This window comes from Nicotiana tabacum, chromosome 3 (assembly GCF_000715075.1).
Source record: "Nicotiana tabacum cultivar K326 chromosome 3, ASM71507v2, whole genome shotgun sequence".
Classification (NCBI taxonomy): Eukaryota; Viridiplantae; Streptophyta; class Magnoliopsida; order Solanales; family Solanaceae; genus Nicotiana; species Nicotiana tabacum.
This window is the reverse complement of record NC_134082.1, coordinates 173,126,388-173,150,519: the sequence shown is the minus strand read 5'-3', so window position 1 is coordinate 173,150,519 and position 24,132 is coordinate 173,126,388. Positions and strand designations below refer to the sequence as shown.

General features: G+C 39.3%; 2 protein-coding genes across 2 annotated transcripts; both read left to right on the top strand.

The window, feature by feature from the left end:
• Positions 1-3,190: 3,190 nt before the first annotated feature.
• On the top strand, positions 3,191-6,827 carry LOC107783172 (uncharacterized). The gene is made up of 2 exons (XM_075250226.1): positions 3,191-3,685; positions 6,056-6,827. The coding sequence occupies exon 1, from the start codon at positions 3,191-3,193 to the stop codon at positions 3,659-3,661; it is 471 nt and encodes a 156-aa protein (XP_075106327.1). The 3' UTR covers positions 3,662-3,685; positions 6,056-6,827.
• On the top strand, positions 6,457-7,066 carry LOC107814613 (uncharacterized protein ycf20-like). Its single transcript, XM_075250225.1, has one exon. The coding sequence runs from the start codon at positions 6,457-6,459 to the stop codon at positions 6,925-6,927; it is 471 nt and encodes a 156-aa protein (XP_075106326.1). The 3' UTR covers positions 6,928-7,066.
• Positions 7,067-24,132: the final 17,066 nt, after the last annotated feature.

Here is a 24,132-nt window from a genome sequence, read left to right as displayed (position 1 = left end):
CATGGACATCTGTAGCTATTCCACCCAATGTTTGGGGTGGCGAGTTGATGGATTTCACGCAGCCTTTGTTCTTTTGCACAACTATACCAAGGCGTTCTACTTGAGTTGAAGCCAAGTAGTTGTGGGTAGCACCTGTATCTATCAGTGCCTTGATGGGTTTGCCGTTGAGTTTTAGCTCGACGAACATTAGAGTCCTCGCGTGTTTAGGAGGCCTCTCGTCCATCTTTTCCTTCTCTTTCTTCGTGGTTGGGCTTGAGATTTTCTTAGGAGGACATGTACTGGTCCCCGCTAAGGCATCTTGGATAGAGCCAACAATTGCATTGAAGGCGCCTACCGGTTCTTTGTCAGATGAGTCTGATGCATCTGGTTCATCCTCGACAGTCTGATGAGCGTTGATCTTTATGTTTGGGCATTAATTGTTCCAATGTGCCCCACCACAATGATGGCATTCTGAAGGAGGCTTTCTCCCCTGATCATTGCTGATGGATGCAGCGCTGTTGCTGCTTGAGGAAGGAGTCTTAGTCTTGGATGCACTCCGATCTCCCCCACTTTTGCCTGGTCCACCATTGCTTGGATGGTTACCGTTGTATCCCTCTCGGACAGGCGGCTAGGGCCTGTCATTCTGAGTTCCCATGTGATAATCGCCAAGGCATTCTGCAGCTTGAATGGCCTTGGGCAGGGTGTCTACCCGTTGTCTTTGTAGTTCCATGCGGGCATGAGGTTTCAAAACTTCTATGAATGCGAAGAGTTTGTCTTTGTCCCCCATGTCGCGTATGTTTAACATGAGTGCGGAGAATTCGCACACGTACTCCCGCACTGACCTGGTGTGCTGGAAGCTCCCGTATCTTTCTCCTTGCATTGTATTCCACATTTTCGGGGAAGAACTGCAGGCGTATGACTGCCTTCAATTCGTCCCATGTCTGGAGAGTATCTTCACCGGCCCTGATGGCTTCGTATTTGACCCGCCACCAAAGTTTGGCATCGCCCTGAAGATACATGGCAGCAGTTGATACCTTCTTGGATTCTTCCAAATGGCCCACAGCATCGAAGTATTGTTCGATGTCAAAGATGAAGTTTTCCACTTCTTTAGCATCCCGGGATCCGTCGTATGACTTTGGCTATGATATCTTAAGTTTCTGTGGAACGGGGGTGAGATTTGTTGCACCCCTGATGTGGTTGTCGCCTCCTCAAAGTAGGATCTGTAGAGCAACATTGACAAGGTTGAGCTGGCCCGTCAAGTTGTCTATGGTTTGCTGCATGGCAGTTAATCTGTCTGCCTCCTATTTCCGATGGGTAATCGTCGGCACGCTCCTGTTGGAGGTCCTCAAATTTGCCATGAATATTGGAAATTTCAATGGCTGCCGTTTGCCAGTCATCCTCAGAGTCGCGACTGATGTTTGCAATGTCATTTTTCGCCTTCTGCATTCTGCGGTCCAGGTTGTCCAACCTTTGCACTAGGTTGTTGCTTAGATCAGGCACCTTATCCACAATGGGTCGTAGTCGGTCAACCGTCTCTTCTAGGGATACTAGGCGCTCCCTGTGATTCACCATGGTCAGAAATGGTGATGATGGCAAATGTGTTCCCTCGTCCAATGTCGAGCCTGGATCTGATACCAACTGTTATGCGGTGCCTTCCTGATGTTCCTTGGAAGGGCAGCGTAAGGTTAAGCAACTGATGTCAGTACGATTGCTGTTCGCCAATGAGGTCCCCTCCGCACGCTAGACTAGATTGTCAATGCCGTGCGAAAAAACCAATGTCACGAGCAATTGGGGAAGAGAATTGAGTTTTGAATGATGATGATGATTTTATTGATGAATGAAAGATGATTACAAAAGATGTGGTATCGAGGGGGAGAGACACCAGTACAGAGAAATGATTGCTAGAAAATGTTTGATTGCTTGATCCCCCCTAATAATGCTTAAAAAAAATAAACCAAAGTTACATGACTTGACCTAATAAAGCGGTAAAAGCACGCTGGATGAAAATGATGTAAAACTAGTCTATAATTACAATAAAAGGACTTAGTTTATTACAAAGTAGAAACAAATCCGATAGCAGCATCTTTATCTAGCGGGTCAGGGTCTGCGCGCGCGCGCGACACTTGTTGTATTTGCCTGTGGCTGGGCGCTGGTGCTTGGCATCAGAGTCTGTGCATAAGGCGCTGATGGAATGGGCCTGCAGCTGGGCGCTGGCGAGACATCAGGATTTGCGCGCGTGGCATTGTCAGGGCGCGCGGTGCTGTTGTCATTAGCCAACCACTGGGCGCTGGCGAGAGTTATCGGTGGGGCGACAGAGGCGCTTGCGTGCTTGTCACTTGGCGCTGCCGAGACCACGTGGCCGACCATGGCACTAGGCATTGTGAGGCTTGCTAGGCCGCCATGGGGCGCGGCCAAGGGGTCATGGGTGGTGTATGGAAAGCGGCCCATGACAGTAATTGTATCCAATATTTCCAGATTTAGTGAGATTTCGAATCTCCTATGGCACTTCACCTGAAAATGAGAAATTTTCATCTTCTGCAGTAGCACAATTAAGAAGCACATACATGACTCGATAAGTAATTTCATCTATGCACAAAGAAGAAAAAAAAAACAAATATCTATAACTCATCATCGCGACCAAGATATATAGAAGACATCATTGTCAAGTACCCAATCTGTTAAGGAATCAATCCGCTGAACTTACTAAATAATGTCAATGAAAAAAGCTTGAAGCTTTGAGCATTTAAAACTTACTGAATTGACAAATGCCCATTATCACTAAATGCTTAAAAACAACAACACAATGTAATGTCATAAGTGGAGTTTGAAGAGGATAGTATGTTACCTTACCCCTATTATGTTCTTGGGGAAGACTCGAACTCACAACCTCTTGGTTAGAAGTGGAAGTTGCTTACCAACAGAGTAATTGAGGGAGTAATATAACAAATAGAAACCGGAAGAAGGAGAGGATTATAACCGGGTTGATTTTTGTGAAAAGACAAAAAACTCCTCTAGCTAATTTGTTACTAGTAGTGTCTTGTGGGGGGGCATTTAAGGAAAACAAAAGGTAGGAATATATACATAGGCTTTTTTTAATTACCTCCGTTTCTGAGGACATGAACCTAAAATTCCTTTCAATTGATTAGAGGGTTGGGTTTCAACTTCTTATGCCTCTAGTGTTCACTCATTTAATTGCAGAGAAGATATCAAAATGGGACATTCTCTGGCTTTAACATCTACAACCCATATCCAACATGGCATTATGAATCCAACAACTGGGGCTTTACCTAGGGTAAGTAATACATCTTTTCGAAGGTCATCTAGATTATTCAGAATTCAGGCTGTGCAAGATAATGGCGGAGGGCCTCGGCGGCTAGTTGATATTATCCGTGTCGTGCCAGAGATTTCAAGAAATTATTTTAAAAGCCCATCACGGAGGGCACTATTTGGAGGTATATCATTGCTGGGTGGATTTTATGTGGCTCAGACAATTTCCCTATCTTTTGGTGCTTTAGGAGTCAATGATGTCATTGCTGCTGTAGTCTGCGTCTTAATTACCGAGTATGTGACGCGCTTCTATTACAGTCGGCCTAAAGTGACTTTTCCTATTGCTCTTTTGAACAACTTCAAGATGGGTTTTACGTATGGTCTCTTCATTGATGCTTTCAAACTTGCCAGCTGAGCTAATTGTCTCAGTTTTGCAGCAGTAAGTAAATTTTCCTCCTATTGTTGTATATCTCTTATAAAAGATCAACTCTCTTACTGATGGAAATTAAAGCAATATGTAATGTCGCCGTTTTTAAGCGATACCTTGATCGGGGCGGATCCAAGATTTAAACTTTATGGGTTTGCAGTGTCACAAAACCCACTGACGATCTGAGTTACATGGTCTAGTAGATTTGCCGAAGCAGTTTTGCGGAACCCGTACCTTCTATAGTGCATGGCTAATTGTGCTCCAATTACTGAAAAAATAGTTCTACAACAACATCCCTTTCTTTTTGCTAATCAGCATCCGTTAAGAAAAAGATTTTAGGGAAAAAAGTGACAGAGCCGGGTCTTGAACTTTGATGTCTAAGTATCAATTGAGTAAAGTCAAGTCTGCTGGTCAGTAGATAGGGTCCGACAAGATTTTGCTGAACTTGTGATCTTTCTCAGAGTGTACTGCATTGTTTGAGAAGCTGGAAGAACCTGCTTTCGATGCCCATTAGTTGTGCTAGTCTCACCCTCTGGAATTTTGCTTCGTAGGGAATATAAGACATGTCCAAAACCTCAAGGCTCGACAATTTGGAAAAGAGAGCCATTGAAACCTCTATTTCTTAGAGTCAAAACTTGAATCCTGTTCAAGAAACCAACTACGATGGTAGTTGCCCATTGAAGTTGTTCTAATCTAGTTTGATGCTTCCTAGTTGCCCATTGAAGTCGTTAATTAACCAGATCCTTTGGCAGATCTCCCATGGAAATAGTTCCACTCATATCATGAGAAACAAGAAAAGAGAGATTTCCTAATTCTTTAGGACCTCTAAGACCCATCACCCATGTTCGAAACATCTATTTCACTTGCTCTCTTGTGGAAAGCGCTGCAAGTGATTCCAAACCAGTAGCAAACTAGAATAGAAGTAGACCAACTGTTTGCCAAGACACCTTGAGGGTCTTAAGTGATTTGAGCCTTCAAGCCTTCAGGGCAAGAAGGGCGAATTGATCAGTGGTGATAGTGGTTGCTGCCATGGCTTAGCAAACCAGTTGCCCAAAGACCAACAGTTCAAGAAAAAAGAGGTGCATGCTTCTCACTGAGCATATCTCTGGCTTTTGAGTTATGGGATTAATGAAGATACCACTAACATAGTAACATACTGAACCACAAAGAGAGTGAAGCTTTTGTATGTGATTATAGGAGCTGTCATGCTGTCTTTGCCAGTGAGAAGACAAATTTGTGCTGCAAGTGACAGAAACTATTGAAAATTGAAATAAAGAAACTTTCTGATATGTTGAGAGTCAATATTGGAGGATTAACAAATGTACGAAACCTAAGCCAAATGATGTACTAGAAACGAACCCAAAGTTTTTTCTAATTTTTTATGTTTGTTACTAACTGCTACTTGGTCCAGTTAATGTTGGATTTTTACTGGAAATTGCTTTCTTCTTGGAGTCACTGGATTTTAGTTGCCAAGTGTTAGTGATTGGGCGGGTGATCTAAGTACTTGGGAAAGGAGTTTTCAGTCTTTTAGTTTTTTTTTTTCACCAATTAGGACCCACCTTAAATATTTAGGTTTTAAGTCTCAATTTCAATTGTGACTTGTGAGCCAGCGAAAATCTGGACTGTATTTGTGCTTTCAATCTGCAGTCAAGCTGTTAAGCATTTAACTTGGTAACCAAAAGAGCCCATAACTTGTAGTTCAACATTTTACACTGCTCTTCATCGACTCTTGAAGCTGATTCTACATAATAATGATCATCAATATTATACAAGGCATTCTTCCATGCCAACTTCAGTACACACTTATATGTTAAAGGACACACACACACACAAAAACTTTAAACACGCACAAAAGAAAAGCACAATAAACAAGAAAAGTCCAAATCTCGGACCAAATATTGGTTGTCATCTCAATTGGTGTCACCCAGAGGAAAAGGCGGCACTACCTGTTCAAAATTAAAGGGGATCAAACTTGAGTTGGCTCATTCATTATGGATACGAATGCAAAAATATACTAGTTGTAACTGTGACTTGAGTTATTTTTATAATTTTCCTTCGATAAATGAAACTCTTAATTTCTTGCACTTTAAATTTCTTTCTTAGTTTCATTGGACCTTTGTTTTCCTTTTATTTTGCCTTCTTAAATTAAGACTCTTTAAAAAGATGTCCTTCAATTCAGTTATTTTTTTTACTACAAGGGAGATGTTTGTATGAAAGAAAATGCTCATTTTCTACATTTATATATGGTATAGACAAGAAAATAATCATTTTCATGCGGAAGACATGAGAATATCGATGAAAAAGCTGGATACTTACCATCATATAAACCTTGCTACATCATTTGCGAAGAAATTCCAGCTTGATCTTCTTGATATTTGCCAGGACATCTTTCATGTTCAGCCTCTCATTAGGAGATTCAGCTGTGCAATTCAATGCCAACTCCAAAATAGAGGACACACAATGTAACTTTTTCTTGAAATCAATCTCTTCTGGTTCCAATAAGGTGGCATCAATAATATTCTCTGGTGTTGCAGATTGAATTACAGAACCAACTCCTCATGCTCAAATTTTCTTGAAACATTTCATCATATGGCTTTTTTCTTGTGAATGTTTCCATGAGCATTATGCCGTAGCTGTACACATCACATCTTCTAGAAACTAATCCTACTGATCCAATGTTACTAGAGTAAATTAGTTTCTTAACAAACTAAATAAATGAACGAAAGTAATATCTTTGTATTTGGAAGATATTAAAAAAAGTTAAAACTATCTTGAGTAGATAAATGGTACATTCTCTGGCTTTCACATCTCCAGCAACCCTTATCAGATATGGCATTATTAGTCCAAAAATTGGGGCTTTAACTAGGGCAAATGAGGCATCTATTCCGAGACCATTATTCAGAGTTCGGGCTGTGCAAGATAATGGCGGAGGGCCTTGGCGGCTAGTTGATATTATCCGTGTCGTGCCAGAGATTTCAAGAAATTATTTTAAAAGCCCATCAAGGAGGGCACTATTTGGAGGTATGTCATTGCTGGGTGGATTTTATGTGGCTCAGACAATTTCTCTATCTTTTGGTGCTTTAGGAGTCAATGATGTCATTGCTGCTGTAGTCTGCGTCTTAATTACCGAGTATGTTGTGATGCGGTTCTATTACAGTCGGCCTAAAGTGACTTTTCCTATTGCTCTTTTGAACAACTTCAAGATGGGTTTTACTTATGGTCTGTTCATTGATGCTTTCAAACTTGCCAGCTGAACTAATTGTCTCAGTTTTGCAGCAGTAAGTAAATTTTACCGTGTAGTTTCCCCCTTTTGTTGTATATCTTACTATAAAAGATCAACTCTCTTACTGCTGGAAATTAAAGCATTATGTAATGTAAAGCATTTTAAAGCAATGCCTTGACAATGGGGCGGTGCGGGTGCGGGGCCGTACAGTTTTAAGCATATGCGGGGCGGGTTTAGACATATGCGGGTGCGGGGAGGAGCAGGGCGGGTCAAATTAATTTTTTTAAAATCCTTTGTGAGTGCGGTGCGGGTTTTAACTTTTTGCAAAATTATAACCTTTCAGCTATTGCTAATATTATTACAACCTGGAAATATTTACCTTTTCAGTTTTGAACTTGTGGTTCTTTTCTCCTATGCATTAATTATTTTAGCCTCAAACTAATTTAGTTTTTACGAGGAATATATTTCATATTGGACATTTATTTAGTTGACTGTAAATACATAATTTTCTGGTATTTGCATCTCTGGGAAGAAAATATTATATTATATATTTTTAGTGTTTTAAAGTCTCACTTTAACTGTATAGTTACTTTATTTGAGTCAAGTAGATAATTAGTAGAAATGACATCTGATCTCATTACCTTCTACGATACATCTGAATCACTAGAAATGACATACTAATGTATCAAACTAAATTCAAATATTGATGCATGTAAAATAAAAAATAAGTATATTAAAAAACTTTAAAACCGAACACTGTTAATAGTTAAAACTGACAACATTCGGTAGGATTTGTAGTTATGGGCTTATGGCTATTCAAAATTGGACTTCTTTGGTTTGCAACTTGAAGTCCAACGATAACTTTTAGATTGGCAGTGCATATATAAATATAATTGAAAATAAAATTAAATAAGATAAAAATATTACTAATAATTTTGAAGAGCGGAGCGGTGCGGGTGTTAATGCGGGGCGGGTGAATGCGGGTGAAAATGCTATGTGGGGGCGGGGTGGGCGGGTTGGAATTTTGCGGGTTAAGGCAAAACTCGCTCCGCCCCCGTGCCGCCCCATTGCCATCTCTAATGCCTTGATCAGCGGCGGATCCAAGCTTTAAATTTTATGAGTTTGCAATGTCAGTAAACCCATTGACTGTTTGAGTTACAGGGTCTAGTAGATTTCATAATACATATACAGGGTATATGCCAAAGCAGTTTTGCCGAACCCGTAACTTCTATAGTGCATCCATCCCAGCCCTAATGGCTAATAGTTCTACAACACCATCCTTTTTTTTTTTTGCTAATCAGCATCTGTTATGAAAAAGATTCTATGAAAAAAGTAACAGAGTCGGGTCTTGAACTTTGATGTCTATGTATCAATTAAGTAAAGTTAAATCTACTGGTCAGTAGATAGGGTCCAACAAGATTTTGCTTAACTTGTGATCTTTTTCAGAGTGTACTGCATTGTTTGAGAAGCTGAAAGAACCTGCTTTCGATGGATGTGTTAGTCTCACCCTCTGGAATTTCTCTTCGTTGGGAATATAAGATAGGTCCAAAACCTCAAGGCGTGACAGTTTGGAAAAGAGGGCCATTGAAACCTATATTTATTTCTTAGAGTCAAAACTTGAATCCTATTCAAGAAACCAACCACTATGGTAGTTGCCCATTGAAGTTGTTCTAATCTAGTTTGATGCTTCCTTGTCGTCATTAGTTAACCAGATCTTCTGGCAGATATCCCATGGAAATAGTTGCCACTCATATCATGAGAAACAAGAAAAGAGAGATTTCCTAATTCTTACCTCTAAGACCCATCACCCATGTTCGAAACATCTATTTCACTCACTCTCTTGTGGCAAGCGCTGCAAGTGTTTCCAAACCAGTGGCAAACTGGAATAAAAGTAGACCAATTGTTTGCCAAGACACCTTGAGGGTCTGAAGTGATTTGAGCCTTCAGGGTAAGAGGGGCGAATTGATCAGTGGTGATAGTGGTTGCTGCCATGGCTAAGCGAACCAGTTGGCCAAGGACCAACGGTTCAAGAAAAAAGAGGTGCATGGTTCTCAGTGAGCATATCCTGGTTTTTGAGTTTTGGGATTAATGAAGATACCAATAACATACTGAACCACGAAGAGAGTGAAGCTTTTGTATGTGGAAAGTGTGATTATAGGAGCTGTCATGCTGTCTTTGTCAGTTAGAAAACAAATTTGTGCTGCAAGTGACAGAAACTATTGAAAATTGAAATAAACTTACTTTCCATCTGTTAATGAGTCGATATTGGAGGATAAACAAACAAAGGTATGAAAGCTAAGCCAAAGTAATGTAGAAATGAATCCAAAGTTGTTTCTAAATTCTTATCCTTATTATTAACTGCTACTTGGTCCAGTCAATGTTGATTTTTTACTGGAAATTGCTTTCTTATTGGAGTCACTGGATTTTAGTTGCCAAGTGATTGGGCGGGTGATCTAAGTACTTGTGAAAGGAGTTTTCAGTCTTTTAGTTCTTTTCACCAATTTCAATTTTTTGGGTTTTAAGTCTCAAGTTCAATTGTGACTTGTGAGCGAGTGAAAATCTGGACCGTATTTGTGCTTTCAATCTGCAGTCAAGCTGTTAAGTGTAACAACTCCATTTAACTTGGTAACCAAAAGAGCCTATAGCTTGTAGTTCAACATTTTAAACTGCTTTTCATTGACTCTTGAAGTTGATTCTACATAATAATGATCATCAATATTATACAAGGTATTCTTCCATGCCAACTTCAGTACACACTTATATTTTAAAGGAGACACACACACACCCCTTAAACACGCACAAGAAAAGCACAATAAACAAGAATAGTCCAAATCTCAAACCAAATGTTGGCTGTCATCTCAATTGGTGTCAGTGTCGCCCCGTAGGAAAAGGTAGCACTACCTGTTCAAAATTTTAAAGGAAATCAAACTTGAGTTGGCTCATTCATTATGGATACGAATGCAAAAATATACTAATTTTTTTTTTTTGGCAATCCACTAGGCAAGTGCCTTGGGCTAATTTTTTTATTAATAACAGAAAAGAAAAATACAACAACTAGGAAAAATACAAATAAGGGGGACAATAGCACCGATATTGTTACCCATATGCCTTGGCTATATAATCACTCATCTGCGCCTCACATTGCCTATGACAGCCTCATGTAGAGGATTCATGGTGTAGCTGCCTGCAAAGTCTCACGAGGGCATATAATCTCATAACCGTGTGGATATTTTCCAAAGGCATAGGACCAAGGCAACACAAACCGGGCTAAACCTTACCTTACTAATCCTATTGAGGCATAAAAAACCTCACCTACTAGCATGCATGTAAAAAAAAGAACTAGAAAGTACCAAATATTCATTGATCATCACAGAATTTATAACATACTCTGTGATGATATTACAAATGATTATACTAATATAATGGTAGAATAAAATGATGAAGGAAATACAATGTTGTCCCTTCTTGTCCAAACTTGTAAATTCTTCAATTTGTAATTCTTTTTCATCACAACCCCAATTCTTCAAGATGTATTCAAAATTCATGATTTCTTTTTTGAACGATTGGACTTTGTAGATGCAGTTGGGGCGGCCTTCTTTTGTTTGGAAACTCTCATTGGAGGTCGCCTAACATTTAAAAAATCACTAACCTTGTCATCCCAACTATTTTTCCTTGTATGAGATTTGCAACTTTTTCCACTATGCAATGGTGATAAATCCCCTTTTCTTGCCGCGTCTTCTCTGCACTGTTGTAGCATTGCATCTTCTTCTCCTTGTTCAAAAAACTCTCCCTAAATTCACAGGTTGTGGTTCATTTTGAATCGTATGTAGTGACACCAAGGCATATTCTCCAGTTGCCACCATTGTCTTACTTTGTTGTTGTCCAATGTGTTGTAATTTGTTGTTATTCCTACCTACATGACCTGTGCTAGATGTAATAGGATTTACGGGTATGGAACTTACGATAGCTTCTAAAAGCTTTCTCTCCTCCTCTGAAATAACTGGTTTAGTGTTCATCAGTTACTGCTGCCCAGATTTTGCTCGATCAGCTGTAGGATGTGCAGCTTTAACAGACTGCCTTGTACCTGCTGTTGCAGCTTGACTTGGACTTGTAGTTGGGGAACTGATGTTAGCACCTATAGTAAGCTGCTTGGAAGAAGTTGCTACATCTTGAGGCAAAATTCCAGCTGGGGCAATTGGAATTGCAGCACTAGGAGACATTCTGGGAACAAATGCAGTAGCATGGAGGTTTAATTTGCTCGTGGGGACTGCTGCAATTTTCCCATGAGACTTTGACTTATCTAGAAGCTCCTCACCTGCACTCTCCTGCTCCACCTCCTCGTCTCCTTCTTTAGCTGAGTAACCTGCAAAACCATCGCCCCAGTCCTCCTCTTCATCTTCCTCTCGTTGATCTTGCCACAGTTTGGATTTAATAGCCTTAAGCCTCACGTTTATTTGTATAACCTCGTTGTTATTCCCCGTTGACAACATAAGCTGCCCAGATTCACCTTCAAATTTCCCAAACGACTCCACAGATTTAGAAGGGATATCATATACGGAGGTGTTCAAGGTTGCCAACGGTTGTTTCAGCAAAGTAGGCTTCATCATCATTTCATACCGGGCATCCTTGATTATATTTTCTACATTAGGATTGGAAAAATGCAACTTAGGAGCATTGGAGCTGTGTGCTTCTGCCTTTTGCGCATCAACAGGAACAATGTCCTTCGAAATAATTATCCGATCACCTGTATTTGTGAAAGTTTGCTGCTGTGTGTTACTGCCTGGGGCTTTTGGTTGCCCATTTTTTGAAGTTGTGTTCGTCAGCATAGCAGAGTGATTATCAACAGTTGCAATCTCAAGTCGAGCACCTGTGTCCTTTGCATTTATCTGCTATTTCCCACTACCTGTAGAGCTGGTTTTTCCAACTATTGATCGTGTCCATCTGTTGCTCCCTATTTTCAGCCTCCTTTGTAACATGCTCACCCTCATTCACCAAAGCATCAAAAGAGTTCAAGACCCCAATAACATTTGATGGAACAATCTGATTTTGCGCACCTGTAGCTTGCTTCTTGTTTGTCGATTTATTCACCACTGCCCAGTTTTTGCTCTTTGTATCTGAGTTGCATGGAACTGCAGCATTTTGCCTTGGAGTATTCGACACCTTGCCCTCAACATGTATGACTATAACCTTAAGACCTGATGATCTTCCAACAATATCAGCTGCAACATTAGTTTTAGGATCCCCCACAGTAGCTCGATAACCAGTTGTGTTCAATGCAACAGTAGCCCCCACATTTGAACATATAATAGCTGCTTCAATTCCAGATTTCTGTCCTTGTGAGCACGTGATTTTTTTTACACGACAATTACTCCAAAAGAAATCGAAAAATAAAACAAATGGTCTTGTTGTACAATTTTTGGAATTTACGTGGCATTTTTGGTAGTTATTTGTAGTTCTGTCTGTGATTATTTAGTTTTATCAAACAAAAATACAAAAAATTATATTTCGTTTGTAAGTTTAGGATATCGTTCTACTATTAGGAATTAATCAAATCGTATTTAGTTTTGAATGAATAAAAATCACAAAAAATATTATCTTTGTTAATTTTGTCATTTTTTGTCGTTAAAGGTTGACTTTTGTTTAATTAATATATGATATTGTGTGTTAATTATTATTAAAAAAGGGGAAGAAGAATCAATTAATGTCTTGTGATATAATTTTAATTTTAGGATTTTTGTAAATTCAGATTTTAATTAAAAAAGAGAAAAAGAAAAGAAATGAGTTTAAAATAGGAATAAAACAGATTTGGGCCATTCAAATTGGACCCAAACCAGGCCCAAATCTCACCCCCACCCGGCCCAGTCTAGCCGGCCTCAAAGACATGCGAAACGACGTAGTATAATATTGAAACTGCGTCGTTTCGCCATCAAAGATCACAACCACTCGATCTGGATCAATCCAACGGCTCTCGTCTCACAATCCTAACCCGACCTGCTTACCCGGGTCGACCCAGCCCCTCATTAAAACCAAACGACCCCGTTTCTACACCAAATGACTCCGTCCTGTCCCTCACCAATCAATCCAAGCCGTTGAGATCATTGGATCCAACGGCTCAAGTTAATTGCCACGTTCCATATACCCAAAACCCCCAAACCCCTCTTACCCGTTCATTCCCAAACACACACCCCCTCCCCATCATCGTCCCCTTCCCAGACACCCCCTTAGAACCCTAGCGCCTCCCCCTTTCCCCTCACCGTAAACCCGGCGGCAACAACGCCGTGTCAGGGCATATTCATGCTGTCCATACTTTGTTTACTTTAATAAAAGGTAAACCACTTTTAATATTAAAGATGAGGGTTGTCTAGGGAATCTCATGGGAGGGTTACCTTTCTTTAGTTTGTGAGTGGAAAAACAGAAAAGAGAACATGGGGGGAGTTCAGTTTTAAATGAGAGACGAACAGGCTGGAAAGGGGGGAATTCCTTTCTATAAAAACAGGAAAGTCTCCATTGGTTCAGGGCAGACATTAGGAGTTCGAAAAAAGAAAGGAAAAGAGTTGAAAGAGAGGCAGAATAATCAGAAAAAGAGAGGGGTTTAGACAGTTTTCAGCCATCAAAAACCTCTCTAAAAAATCTATCTCCCTTTAAGTTTTCAGCAGATAAAGAATCAGGAATAGAGGGGATTTGTGGTCGGACCAAGAGTTTAGAACCAGAAACTGGGCAAAGACCTAAGATTTTAAAACCAGAAAAAGGTTATAGAGAGAGTTGTTTCAAGTTCAGTTGAGTCTTTTTTTGGTGTTGATTTTTGCTGTTGGGTTTACAAATCATTCCGGGCTTTGTTGGAGTGTTGTTTCTGTTTTGGAATTGGTTGCTGTTGGTTTGAATCTGCTACTGCTGCTGTGACTTAGTGCTGTTGCTGCTGCCATTTCTTTGCTGTTGTTGATTTTTTCTACTCTCCCCTTCTTCTTGTTGTTTCAACATCCAGGTACATGGCTTAAGCTCACCCTGATATAACTTTGAACTTGAATGAAATGAAGCCACATTCCTGATCTGAGCATGTTCTACACGCTTGTAGTTATGAGCATTCAACTGATTTGTAGTTGTTCAATATTTAGTTTGTTAGGAAGTGATTTGCTGTGAACTTTTGTTATCAGTAACCTACTATGGATTGAAAACTGATTTTTAGTTAAATTCATGCTAGATGTTGTAGTTAAACTTAGAATAGGAAACCAATATTCATCCACTTGTCTCCACATTTATAGCTCTTGTACATTTAGCTGTTGAATATCAAAAGGTAACTAAAACAGGCAAATGATTTTGGAATCTGTAATTCCCACGTGTAACGACGTATTAGTAATGAATGGAAGTTGATACATTAGCTTTGTTTTGTTAAAATCTCAATGCCAACTTCAATATGATCTCCTAGTCATTTTCTTACTCTCAATAACATTACGAAACCCATAAGTAGATAATTAGGAAGGAAGTTTTTTTTGTACGTACAACTAGAAATAAACAATCGGTATTTGTTAATTTGAATAGACACGCACTACCCTTTCTGGATGATTACTAAATGCATGACATGCCTACTTAACATATCTTTATTTCCTGTAAATTAGAATTCCATTTGGGCTGAGTTTAAAGGTTTGTGACTGACTATCTTTCGTACATATTTGAGCGCAAATTTCACGTTTACGTTCGTATGGATCTAATGACTAAGAAGTTGCACCCTTTTCAAACTTGCAATTAAGTAGGATCTTTCCTTATCTAGAGACAAACATAATAGAAAATGTAGTCACTATAGGTTTTATCCTTTCAAAAAAATGATACGAGCCTCGCCAAGTACAGATGCAAATTGCGGGGCCCTCAATAATTGGTTGTAATAAATATTTAGATTTCTCGGGATGGGCTGTTTAGTAAACTTCACCGTTTTCCCTAAAGATAATAACTCGTTTTACTCTTTAGGCGCGATTTAATTAAATTACATTCTTAAATTCGGATGCGCATTTATGCGACCCAAATCCAAATCTCGACGGAGTCGGAATGTATTAACAACCACAGACGTATTGATTGTGACGTGGTTCGAAATGCATTTTCACGACGTTGCAATTCCATAAAAAATAATAATAATAAAAGCGGTTTAAACTTAATAAAAGCACATAAGTCATAACATGTATTTAAATCAGATATTTAGCCATTATAACAATTTAAGCGACCGTGCTAGAACCACGGGATTTGGGGGTGCCTAACACCTTCCCTCGGGTCAATAGAATTCCTTACTTAGAATTTCTGGTTCGCAGACTTCATTTTGAAAGTCGAATATTTTCCTCGATTTGGGATTCAAGATAAACCGGTGACTTGGGACACCAAAAGCTAAACCTTTCCCAAGTGGCGACTCTGAATTAAATAAATAATCCCATTTCGAATATTGTCACTTAAATTGGAAAAACTCCCTCGCGCATTTATCCTTCGGGATAGGCGCGCAAAAAGGAGGTGTGACAGCTCTGGCGACTCTGCTGGGGAGCCAACCCAGCTCTAGCGACTCTGCTGGAGTTCAGGGTTCAAGAATTCGAGCTTAGAATAATTGTTATAATTGGCTTTATTTATTATCTGATTTTATTGCATGTTTGAGCCTAATGTGCTAAATGCTGTTTTTTCCGCTTTGATATTATCTGAACTGTATATAAACTGTGCCGAAACCTTTCTCTTCTTACCTCCGGGGAGAAGCTCGCTGGTCGAGACTCCCTATTCTGTTAGTGTCAATACCTGAAATAAGAAAGAGGCCGGACAAGTTACAAAGTCGGACGATCTCGTGGGTCCCCGGTACGTAGACCCCTCCTCGACTCGAGTTGTCCGCTCGGGTACACAGTCTAGAACATATACCCAGGTTATAAACCTAGTATGACAAAACCTCATGCTGGATCCTTAGTAGGAACGCTTATTTGCATCATGTTGCATTTGACATAGGGGACTCAACACAGGGGTTGGGTCCGTCTAGGACAGACAACCTGAAATGAAAAGACCATCCTGTTGCATCCCGTTTGTTTTGCGCATTTATTTGCTTCAGATCTGCATGCGGTTTCTGAAATAAAAAAAATTAAAGAGAGATAACTACTTATTTTTAGAAAAATAAAACCAATGTCCAAGTAGTGTCAAAACCTCGACGAAATTTTCTTAAAAAAAAATAAAAACAAAATTTGTCTTTTAGTTTGATTTATAAAAAAAACATATATAATTTCCTTTTAATCACTTTCAAAATCCAAAAAAAATCATTTGTTTAAAAATTAAAAAAAAAGGGAAAATTCGAAATTCAAAAAAATATTTTTTCTTTTGTAGTATTTCTTTCATAAATTCAGACTAATAGTCCAAATACTTCCTTAGAAGATATTTCGAAATTTCAAAAAAAAAAGAGTGAAAAGAAGTTAAAATTCAAAGAAAAAATATTTCTTTAGTCGTCGTCTCTTTTCAAAAAAAAAGAACAAATAATAAAAAAAAAATCGAAATCCAAAAATATTTTCTCCTTTTCTTTGTAAGTATTTCATTCAAAAAAAGGGGGTAGTTTATTTCCTTTACGCCTGATCGGACCGAACTACGCGGGTCTGATTCTCACCGGATGTGAGATACGTAGGCAAACCTCATCGGTTCCGACCCCAATTTTTAAAAATCCAAAAAAAATTATTTTTCATTAGTTCCTTCTTTAGAAATCTTTCCTTAGAAAATTCAAAAAAAGAAGAAGTTTTTAAAACTCAAAAAAAAGGATAGTTTCCTTCTTTTTGAAGTATTTCATACGGAAAAAGAAATAAAAGAAAAAAAAATAATAATAAAATCTAAAAAAAAATCAAAATCCAAAATACAGGTTTCCTTTATTTTGAAGTATTTTTCCAAAAAATCAAAAAAAATCCAAGAAAAAAAGAGAATCAATATATATATATATATATATATATATATATATTCGTTCTTTTAAAGACTTTCCTTCTTTAAAAGTCTTTCTTTCGTAAATGTCATAGAATTAAAAAATTAAAGTCCAAAAATATTTTCATTTTTCTTTAAAAGTACTTTTGTAATTTTTTTTTAAAAAAAAACTCGAAAATCCAAAATATTTTCTTAAAAGTGCCTCTTTCAAAAATTAAGAGGCGACAGCCAAAATCCAAAGAAAATATTTTCTTTCTTATTTAGAAAAAGAGAAAACAAATGAAAATTCAAACAATTTTTTTTTTACTTCTAAAATTCTCAAAGTTCCAATCAAAAGAAAAGGAATTTTTAGAAGTCTTTCTTTCAAAAATAAAAATAGAGTCAAATTCAAAAATCCAAAAAATATATATCTTTTTCTTCTTTTAAAGCATTTTTTTAGAAAAATCCAAAAAAAACCTTTATTCTTTTAAAACATTTTTTCTTAAAAAAAATAAAATTCCAAAAAAAAGAGTTAGTTTACTTACTCTATTCACGATCGCCCGAACTACACCGATTTGATTCTCACAAGGTGTGAGATACGTAGGCAACCCTCATCGGCTCCAACCTCCCCTTTTTCAGAAATAGCCAAAATGTCAGAATTTTAATTTCATCATAAATAAGTCGGGTGATGCCGCTTTTGTCAAATGTAGCCGAATGTTCCCGAAAGGGACGCGCCGCAAGGCTGACTTTGCGTAAACAGCCGCTTTTGGTCATTTTTTGAATTTTGACCAATTTGCTCAACAGCCTTAGAATCCTCGTCCCCGAAGAATGTCGGGCCACTATTTTGAAAAAAAAGAGTCATAAATAAATCAAGTGATGCTGTTTTTGTCAAAAACAGCCAAATGTTCCCGAAAGGGACGACGAAAGGCTGACTTTGCATAAACGACCACTTTCGATCATCCTTTAGAGTTTTGATCAGGTTGACCCTCACAACCTTAAAATCTTCATCCCCGAAGTGCGGAAAGATCGTGTTCGAAAATCGGATCTTTCTTTCTAAAATATAGTCAAATCATTTTTGAGTCAAATCATTTTTGCTTTAATAAATGTGCAGGATGAGCACAATGCAAAATGAACACTTGTTTCTTTATTTTTGCACTTGTTTGTCCCGAATTACGCAAGATCTGATTTATGCGAGGTCATGATACGTAGGCAATCTCCATCAGATTCGATCATAGCTATAAAATAAATTGAGTGAAAAAATAAACTGAAAGAAAAGGAGAAAGAAAATTGAGTGAAAAAGAGAAAAGAAAAAATAGTGAACAAAAGAGGGAAAAGAGCGACAAAATAAAAAAAAAGAAAAATAGAAAAAAAAGAGAGTGCAAGAGCGGCAAAAACAAGATCAAAAGTGGTTAAAGAGAGGAAGGAATAAAAGAAAAAAGGTACATAGTGAAGAGGGCTAGTTTAAGGCCGAGATGAAACATGCAACCCGTTCAAACACATGGTAGAAACGTTTAACTGTTTAGGTGCATTGCATCCCAACGTGTGATTTCCTATATGTTAAATGCCTCAAAACTAACAAGGTTGTGTGTGTGAGTAAATCAACCAGGTTCTGTTCAGGTGATTGGTTTTGTTGGTATGCGTTGATGAATGCGCAACCTTACACGCGGCCACAATATTATCCACAAAACTGAGCTCCACTTCCCAGAAATGTCCATCCTTACTAAGCTCCATACAGTCCTCAATCAGATGTTCCCCGGTACAATCCTCGCCCAAGAGAGCCTTTCAGAAAGAATCAGTTCACCCCTATTGGTGAATCGTATTCAAGCTTGTTCCAAAAGATGATTAGGCTAGATCTATTGCAGCCAGTGGACCAACGGCTGAACCCCGAGTCCCCACCGCACTGAGCTGACACTATATGTGAATACCACTTTGGAGCAGTGAGGCACAGTACAAAGGACTGTTGGCCCCTCAAAAGGGCAATTGAAGGTTCGATTGAAACTGAAAGAATCATTTTTCGGGATGAAGAAGCTCCTGATGTGATGAACAATCTGTTGCCCGCCCACAACAACAGGCCAATAGTCGGAATGATTTGTGAAGATGAGGAATTTGATCCGGCACTGAAGGCCATTACAACCATTGCCGAGATAGAAGAAAAGCCATAAAATGGTTGCCAAACATGAAAGTTCCCCATCAGACAGGAGTCTCAGTAGCCAGTCTTGCTATCCTTTCTGCATCCAGATTATCTCAGGGTGTGATCCAGATGTTTTACTTTATTGTCTTACTTTCTTGTATAAATCCTTCTATCTTCAAAAATTCAAAAAAAAATTCAATCAAAATCAAGAAAAAAAATGAAATTAATATTTCACTGTCTAGGAATGTATCTTCTCTTAATCTTGTCATTTTTCTTTCTTATTCTCTTTTCAATTCTCTTAAATGCAGATTTCAATAACACGATATGCTTGCGGACTTCATGCCCGGATCCTGAAAGCCGTCAGACCTCGAAATAATGAATCAAGGATTAGATCGCAATGAAGATACGTTTAAAAAAATAAAACAAAGAGTTGGAAAAGCTGAAAGAAAATTGGGTCCATATTGGAAAGGTACATACATTGCAACAAGAGTACTGCCAAAAGAGTGTGTTGTACTTGGGACACATCGAAGGAAATGCCCTTGAAATAACTGTCAATGCAAATGCAGTCAAAAGGTACTATGTTGGATCCTACATATAGTTCTAATATTTTCCGGTTGAGATGACGAAGGCTTTCATTCTCGCTACCCAAACACTATCAACCCTTTGCAAACCCATTTGAGCTGGTTACTCTTTTTTGATTACCCTCTTTGGAACCTGAAAGTATTATTGAAAAATAAAATGAAAAAAAAAGAAGAAATTGAAATGAAAAAGAAAAAAGAAGAAAAAAAGAAGAAGAAAGAATTGAATAAATAAGAAAATATATATACAAAAAAGGGAAGAAAAGACAATGAAAATGAAAAAAAAAGGAAACGGAAGGGAAAAAGAAAGTGAAAAACAAAGCAAATCAGAAAAACAAAAGAAAATCAAAAACAAAATGTTTGCCTGAACTACGTCTGACTTGATTCCGAAAGGATACGTAGGCAACCTCTCCTTGGGGTTCAGTCACACCAAAATAAAATCCAAAGTCCCCGAAAAGTGAAACTGGGGCAGAAGTTATAACGGTTCAGCAATGATCCCGCCCAAAATGTTCCAAAGTTGTAGTTCAATTCAAATTCTTTTCACCCCAAACCTTGTTCAAGTCCTTCTGATCAATCGGCAAAGCGGTTCAAAATGGGAGGATGGAGTTATTTGGGTCTGATACAACAAAATGAGAGGAATAAAATGAGAGAGCTTTATTGGTGAAAACTCACACGGGCACCGTAAGGCGACGGTAAGCAGAGGAAATCAAATGAGAGTCTTTTTAGTGAAAACCCACACGGGCACTATAAGGAGATGGTAAGAAATGAGATGAAAAATGCCCACTCGTGAAAACTCACAAAGGGCGCCCATGATCGAAAATAAGATCCTCACAGCCATCAGCATCAACAAAGTCCTGGCAAGGTTCCTCGGTTTTCAAGGCAAAGTGGTGATGAATTTTTGAGAGTCGGACGGTTTACACAGTTCAGGCATCCAGTCCAAAAGGCATGTCATGTTCATTGAAGTCCGCATGTACTCCAGATAAGTCCTTCTCTACTTTCCCCGAAAGGGACACTTCTAGTTTTAAACTCATTCTCCATTCAATTATTTGTTTCTCTTTTGGATCCTTTTAGTCTAACACTCTTCCAAAACCAAGACAAAGAAAGGATGGCAAGACTGATTTACAGAGCTTTCATTTGATACACACTAATGTGCAAAAGGCACCTAGCCTCAGCAGGTGCATCAAGTCGACCTCGACTGGCCATGGCGGTCGATGCTCAGGAATCAACACTCTTGGAAGGAGAAGATAAAATTAAAGCACCTATAAAGGCAATTGAAGTTGAAAGGGTTGAGTTTCACATGGCTAATCGCCTCAGCAAAGTCGAAGAAACCAAGGTACCCCCAAATGCTCTAAAATTGAAGTTGGAAGAAAGAAGACAGAAAAGAAAGGCCTACAAAGAAAAAAATATAAAGTTGGAAAGGTTAAGTCCCACGCGATTAGCCATTGCAGTTAGGTTTGAGGATCAAAAAATCCCTGATGCTCCGAAAAAAAAAGAAAAAAAAAAGAAAAAGAAAAAAACCCAACATTGATTGAGCCTGAACTACGTCTGACTTGATTCCGAAAGGATACGTAGGCAGCCTCTCCCTGGGGTTCAGTCACACCAAAAATAAAATCCAATTTACCCTGAAATTGAAACCGGGGCACACCAAATGGTTTAGAAGTTGTAGTTTCATCTACAATTCTTTTACCAAGCACAAGTCCTTCGAATCAATTGCCAAAGGCAGGGGAAGCCAAGAGATATCATGATTGGAGGCCGGTACATTCAAATTGAGAGAAATAAAACGAGAGAGTCTTGTCGGTGAAAACCTTCGGGCACCGTGAGGCGACGAGAGAAGAGAAATCGAAAATGAGAGAGCTTGTTTAGTAAAAACTCGCAAAGAGTGCTATCAAGCGACAGCAAGAAGAGAAATGAGAGGGGTCGACTAGCGAAAACCCGCAAAGGGCACTGTCGGCCGAAAAGATGATTCCACCTCAGAAAGTTTTGGCAAGGTTCCACTGGTTTGGAAACATAGATCCGTTTTGGTTCATGAGGAAATGCAAGTTCGTGAAGGTCGGGAATCCAGTCCAAAAAGCATGTCATGTCAATTTAAAGTCAGCATGTTTCCTCAGATAAGTCTTTCTTGTCCCGAAAGGGACACTTCTCTTTTTAAATTTGTTTTCTCCGCTCTTTGTTTTACCTTTCTTTGAATCCCTTTCATTTTAACCCCAAATTCCAAATATACTGGAAAGAAAGGTGGCAGGACCGGTTTCACGCAGCTCCGTTTAGTAAGAAGCGAAGAAAATACCCCGCTTCAGCGGTACGTCAGTTCGATCCCGACTGATCATGATGTTGGTTGCTTTCGAAGTAAAGCCACACACACCCTCACACAAAAAAAAACCGGCAAATCCCCACAGGGCCTCCCTTTGTACAAATCCCCACAGGGTCTCCCTTTGTACAAATCCCCACAGGGTCTCCCTTTGTAAAAATCCCCACAGAGTCTCCCTTTGTAAAAATCCCCACAGAGTCTCCCCTTGTAAAAATCCCCCAAAGAGTCTGCCCCAGCTAATCCCCAACGAGTCTGCCTTGTACAAATCCCTACAGAGTCTGCCTTGCAAAACAAAAAAAAACAAACAAAGGGAGAAGCGAGTTTAGTTTTGTACAAATCCCCAACAAGTCTGCCCCAATAAAAATCCCTACTGAGTCCGGATGGAATGGAAGAACCAAAGCCTTACACGGGCAAATCATCACAAAATCTGGAAATGCGAGTCTGAGCAGTTTAAAAGGGTTTCACCTGTGAATCCAATCAATGACGGAGTTTCTCAACAGGAATAAGGACGGGACAAAGCAATTGGAACAATCAAGGCCACCGAACTAACCACCATTTTCAAACTGACAATTGTTCTTTGTTTGGAAAATTGAAACAGGTGTGATCCAAAGCAACCATGCAAGAAGGAGGTGCCGCCCAAAAAGAAAAGAAATACGTAAATACAAGAAACAGCTGTGCAATAAGGAATCGACCCAAAAGAGAAGTTTCCCCAAAATTCTCTCCTGCATTTTACTAAACAAAAACTAAAAAAAAACGAAAAAGAAGTAAGAAGAAAACTCAAAAAGAGGGTTAGTTAGAATCCCCAACATTTTCCTTTAGCCAGCATTAGGGCTCCAATCCCTGAGTTGAGAAACTTTCCTTTAGCCAACATTAGGGCTCCAATCCCTGAGTTGAGCGTTTTTTTAGCCAGCATTAGGGCTCCAATCCCTGAGTTGAGCATTTTTCTTTTAGCCAACATTAGGGCTCCAATCCCTGAGTTGAGTATTTTTCCTTTAGCCAGCATTAGGGCTCCAATCCCTGAGTTGAGCGTTTTGCTTTTAGCCGACATTAGGGCTCCAATCCCTGAGTTGAGCAATTTTCTGTAAGCCAGCATTAGGACTCCAATCCCTGAGTTGAGCATTTTTCCCTTTAAGCCGACATTAGGGCCCTAATCCCTGAGTTGAGCATTTTTCCCTTTAAGCCAGCATTAGGGCTCCAATCTCTGAGTTGAGCAACTTTCCTTTAGCCAACATTAGAGCTCCAATCCCTGAGTTGAGCGTTTTTTTAGCCAACAGTAGGGCTCCAATCCCTGAGTTGAGTGTTTTTCATGTTAGCCAGTATTAGGGCCTCAATCCCTGAGTTGAGCATTTTTCTTTTAGCCAGCATTAGGGCTCCAATCCCTGAGTTGAGCAGTTTTCCATTTAGCCAGCATTAGGGCTCCAATCCCTGAGTTGAGCGTTTTTCCATTTAGCCAACATTAGGGCTCCAATCCCTGAGTTGAGCAATTTTCTGTAAGCCAGCATTAGGGCTCCAATCCCTGAGTTGAGCATTTTTTCCCTTTAAGCCGACATTAGGGCTCCAATCCCTAAGTTGGACATTTTTCCCTTTAAGCCAGCATTAGGGCTCCAATCCCTGAGTTGAGCAACTTTCCTTTAGCCAACATTAGGGCTCCAATCCCTGAGTTGAGCGTTTTTCCTTTAGCCAGCATTAGGGCTCCAATCCCTGAGTTGAGCGATTTGCTTTTAGCCAGCATTAGGGCTCCAATCCCTGAGTTGAGCATTTTTCTTTAGCCAACATTAGGGCTCCAATCCCTGAGTTGAGCGTTTTCTCCTTTAGCCAGCATTAGGGCTCCAATCCCTGAGTTGCGCGTTTTTCCTTTAGCCGACATTAGGGCTCCAATCCCTGAGTTGAACGTTTTTCCTTTAGCCAGCATCAGGGCTCCAACCCCTCAGTTGAGCGACTTTCTTTTAGCCAACATCAGGGCTCCAATCCCTGAGTTGAGCGATTTTCCTTTAGCGAGCATTAGGGCTCCAATCCCTGAGTTGAGCAACCTTCCTTTAGCCGACATTAGGGCTTCAATCCCTGAGTTGTGCATTTTTACCTTTTGCGACATTAGGGCTCCAATCCCTGAGTTGCGCTTTGTAGACTAGAGTTTTTCCAATCCCCTCATCAGTGCTGTAAATTTTCATGACAATTAATTCACGAAATTTGCCTAGTGAAACTGGGGCAGAAAATTTCGTTCGTTTGTTTTGTTGTCTCAGCAGGTCTGACCTCGAGGTGCATGGATCGAGACGACCTACGGGATGAGTCTCAATCCAGAATAAAGAAAAGAAGAAAAAGAACAAAAAAAGAAGATGT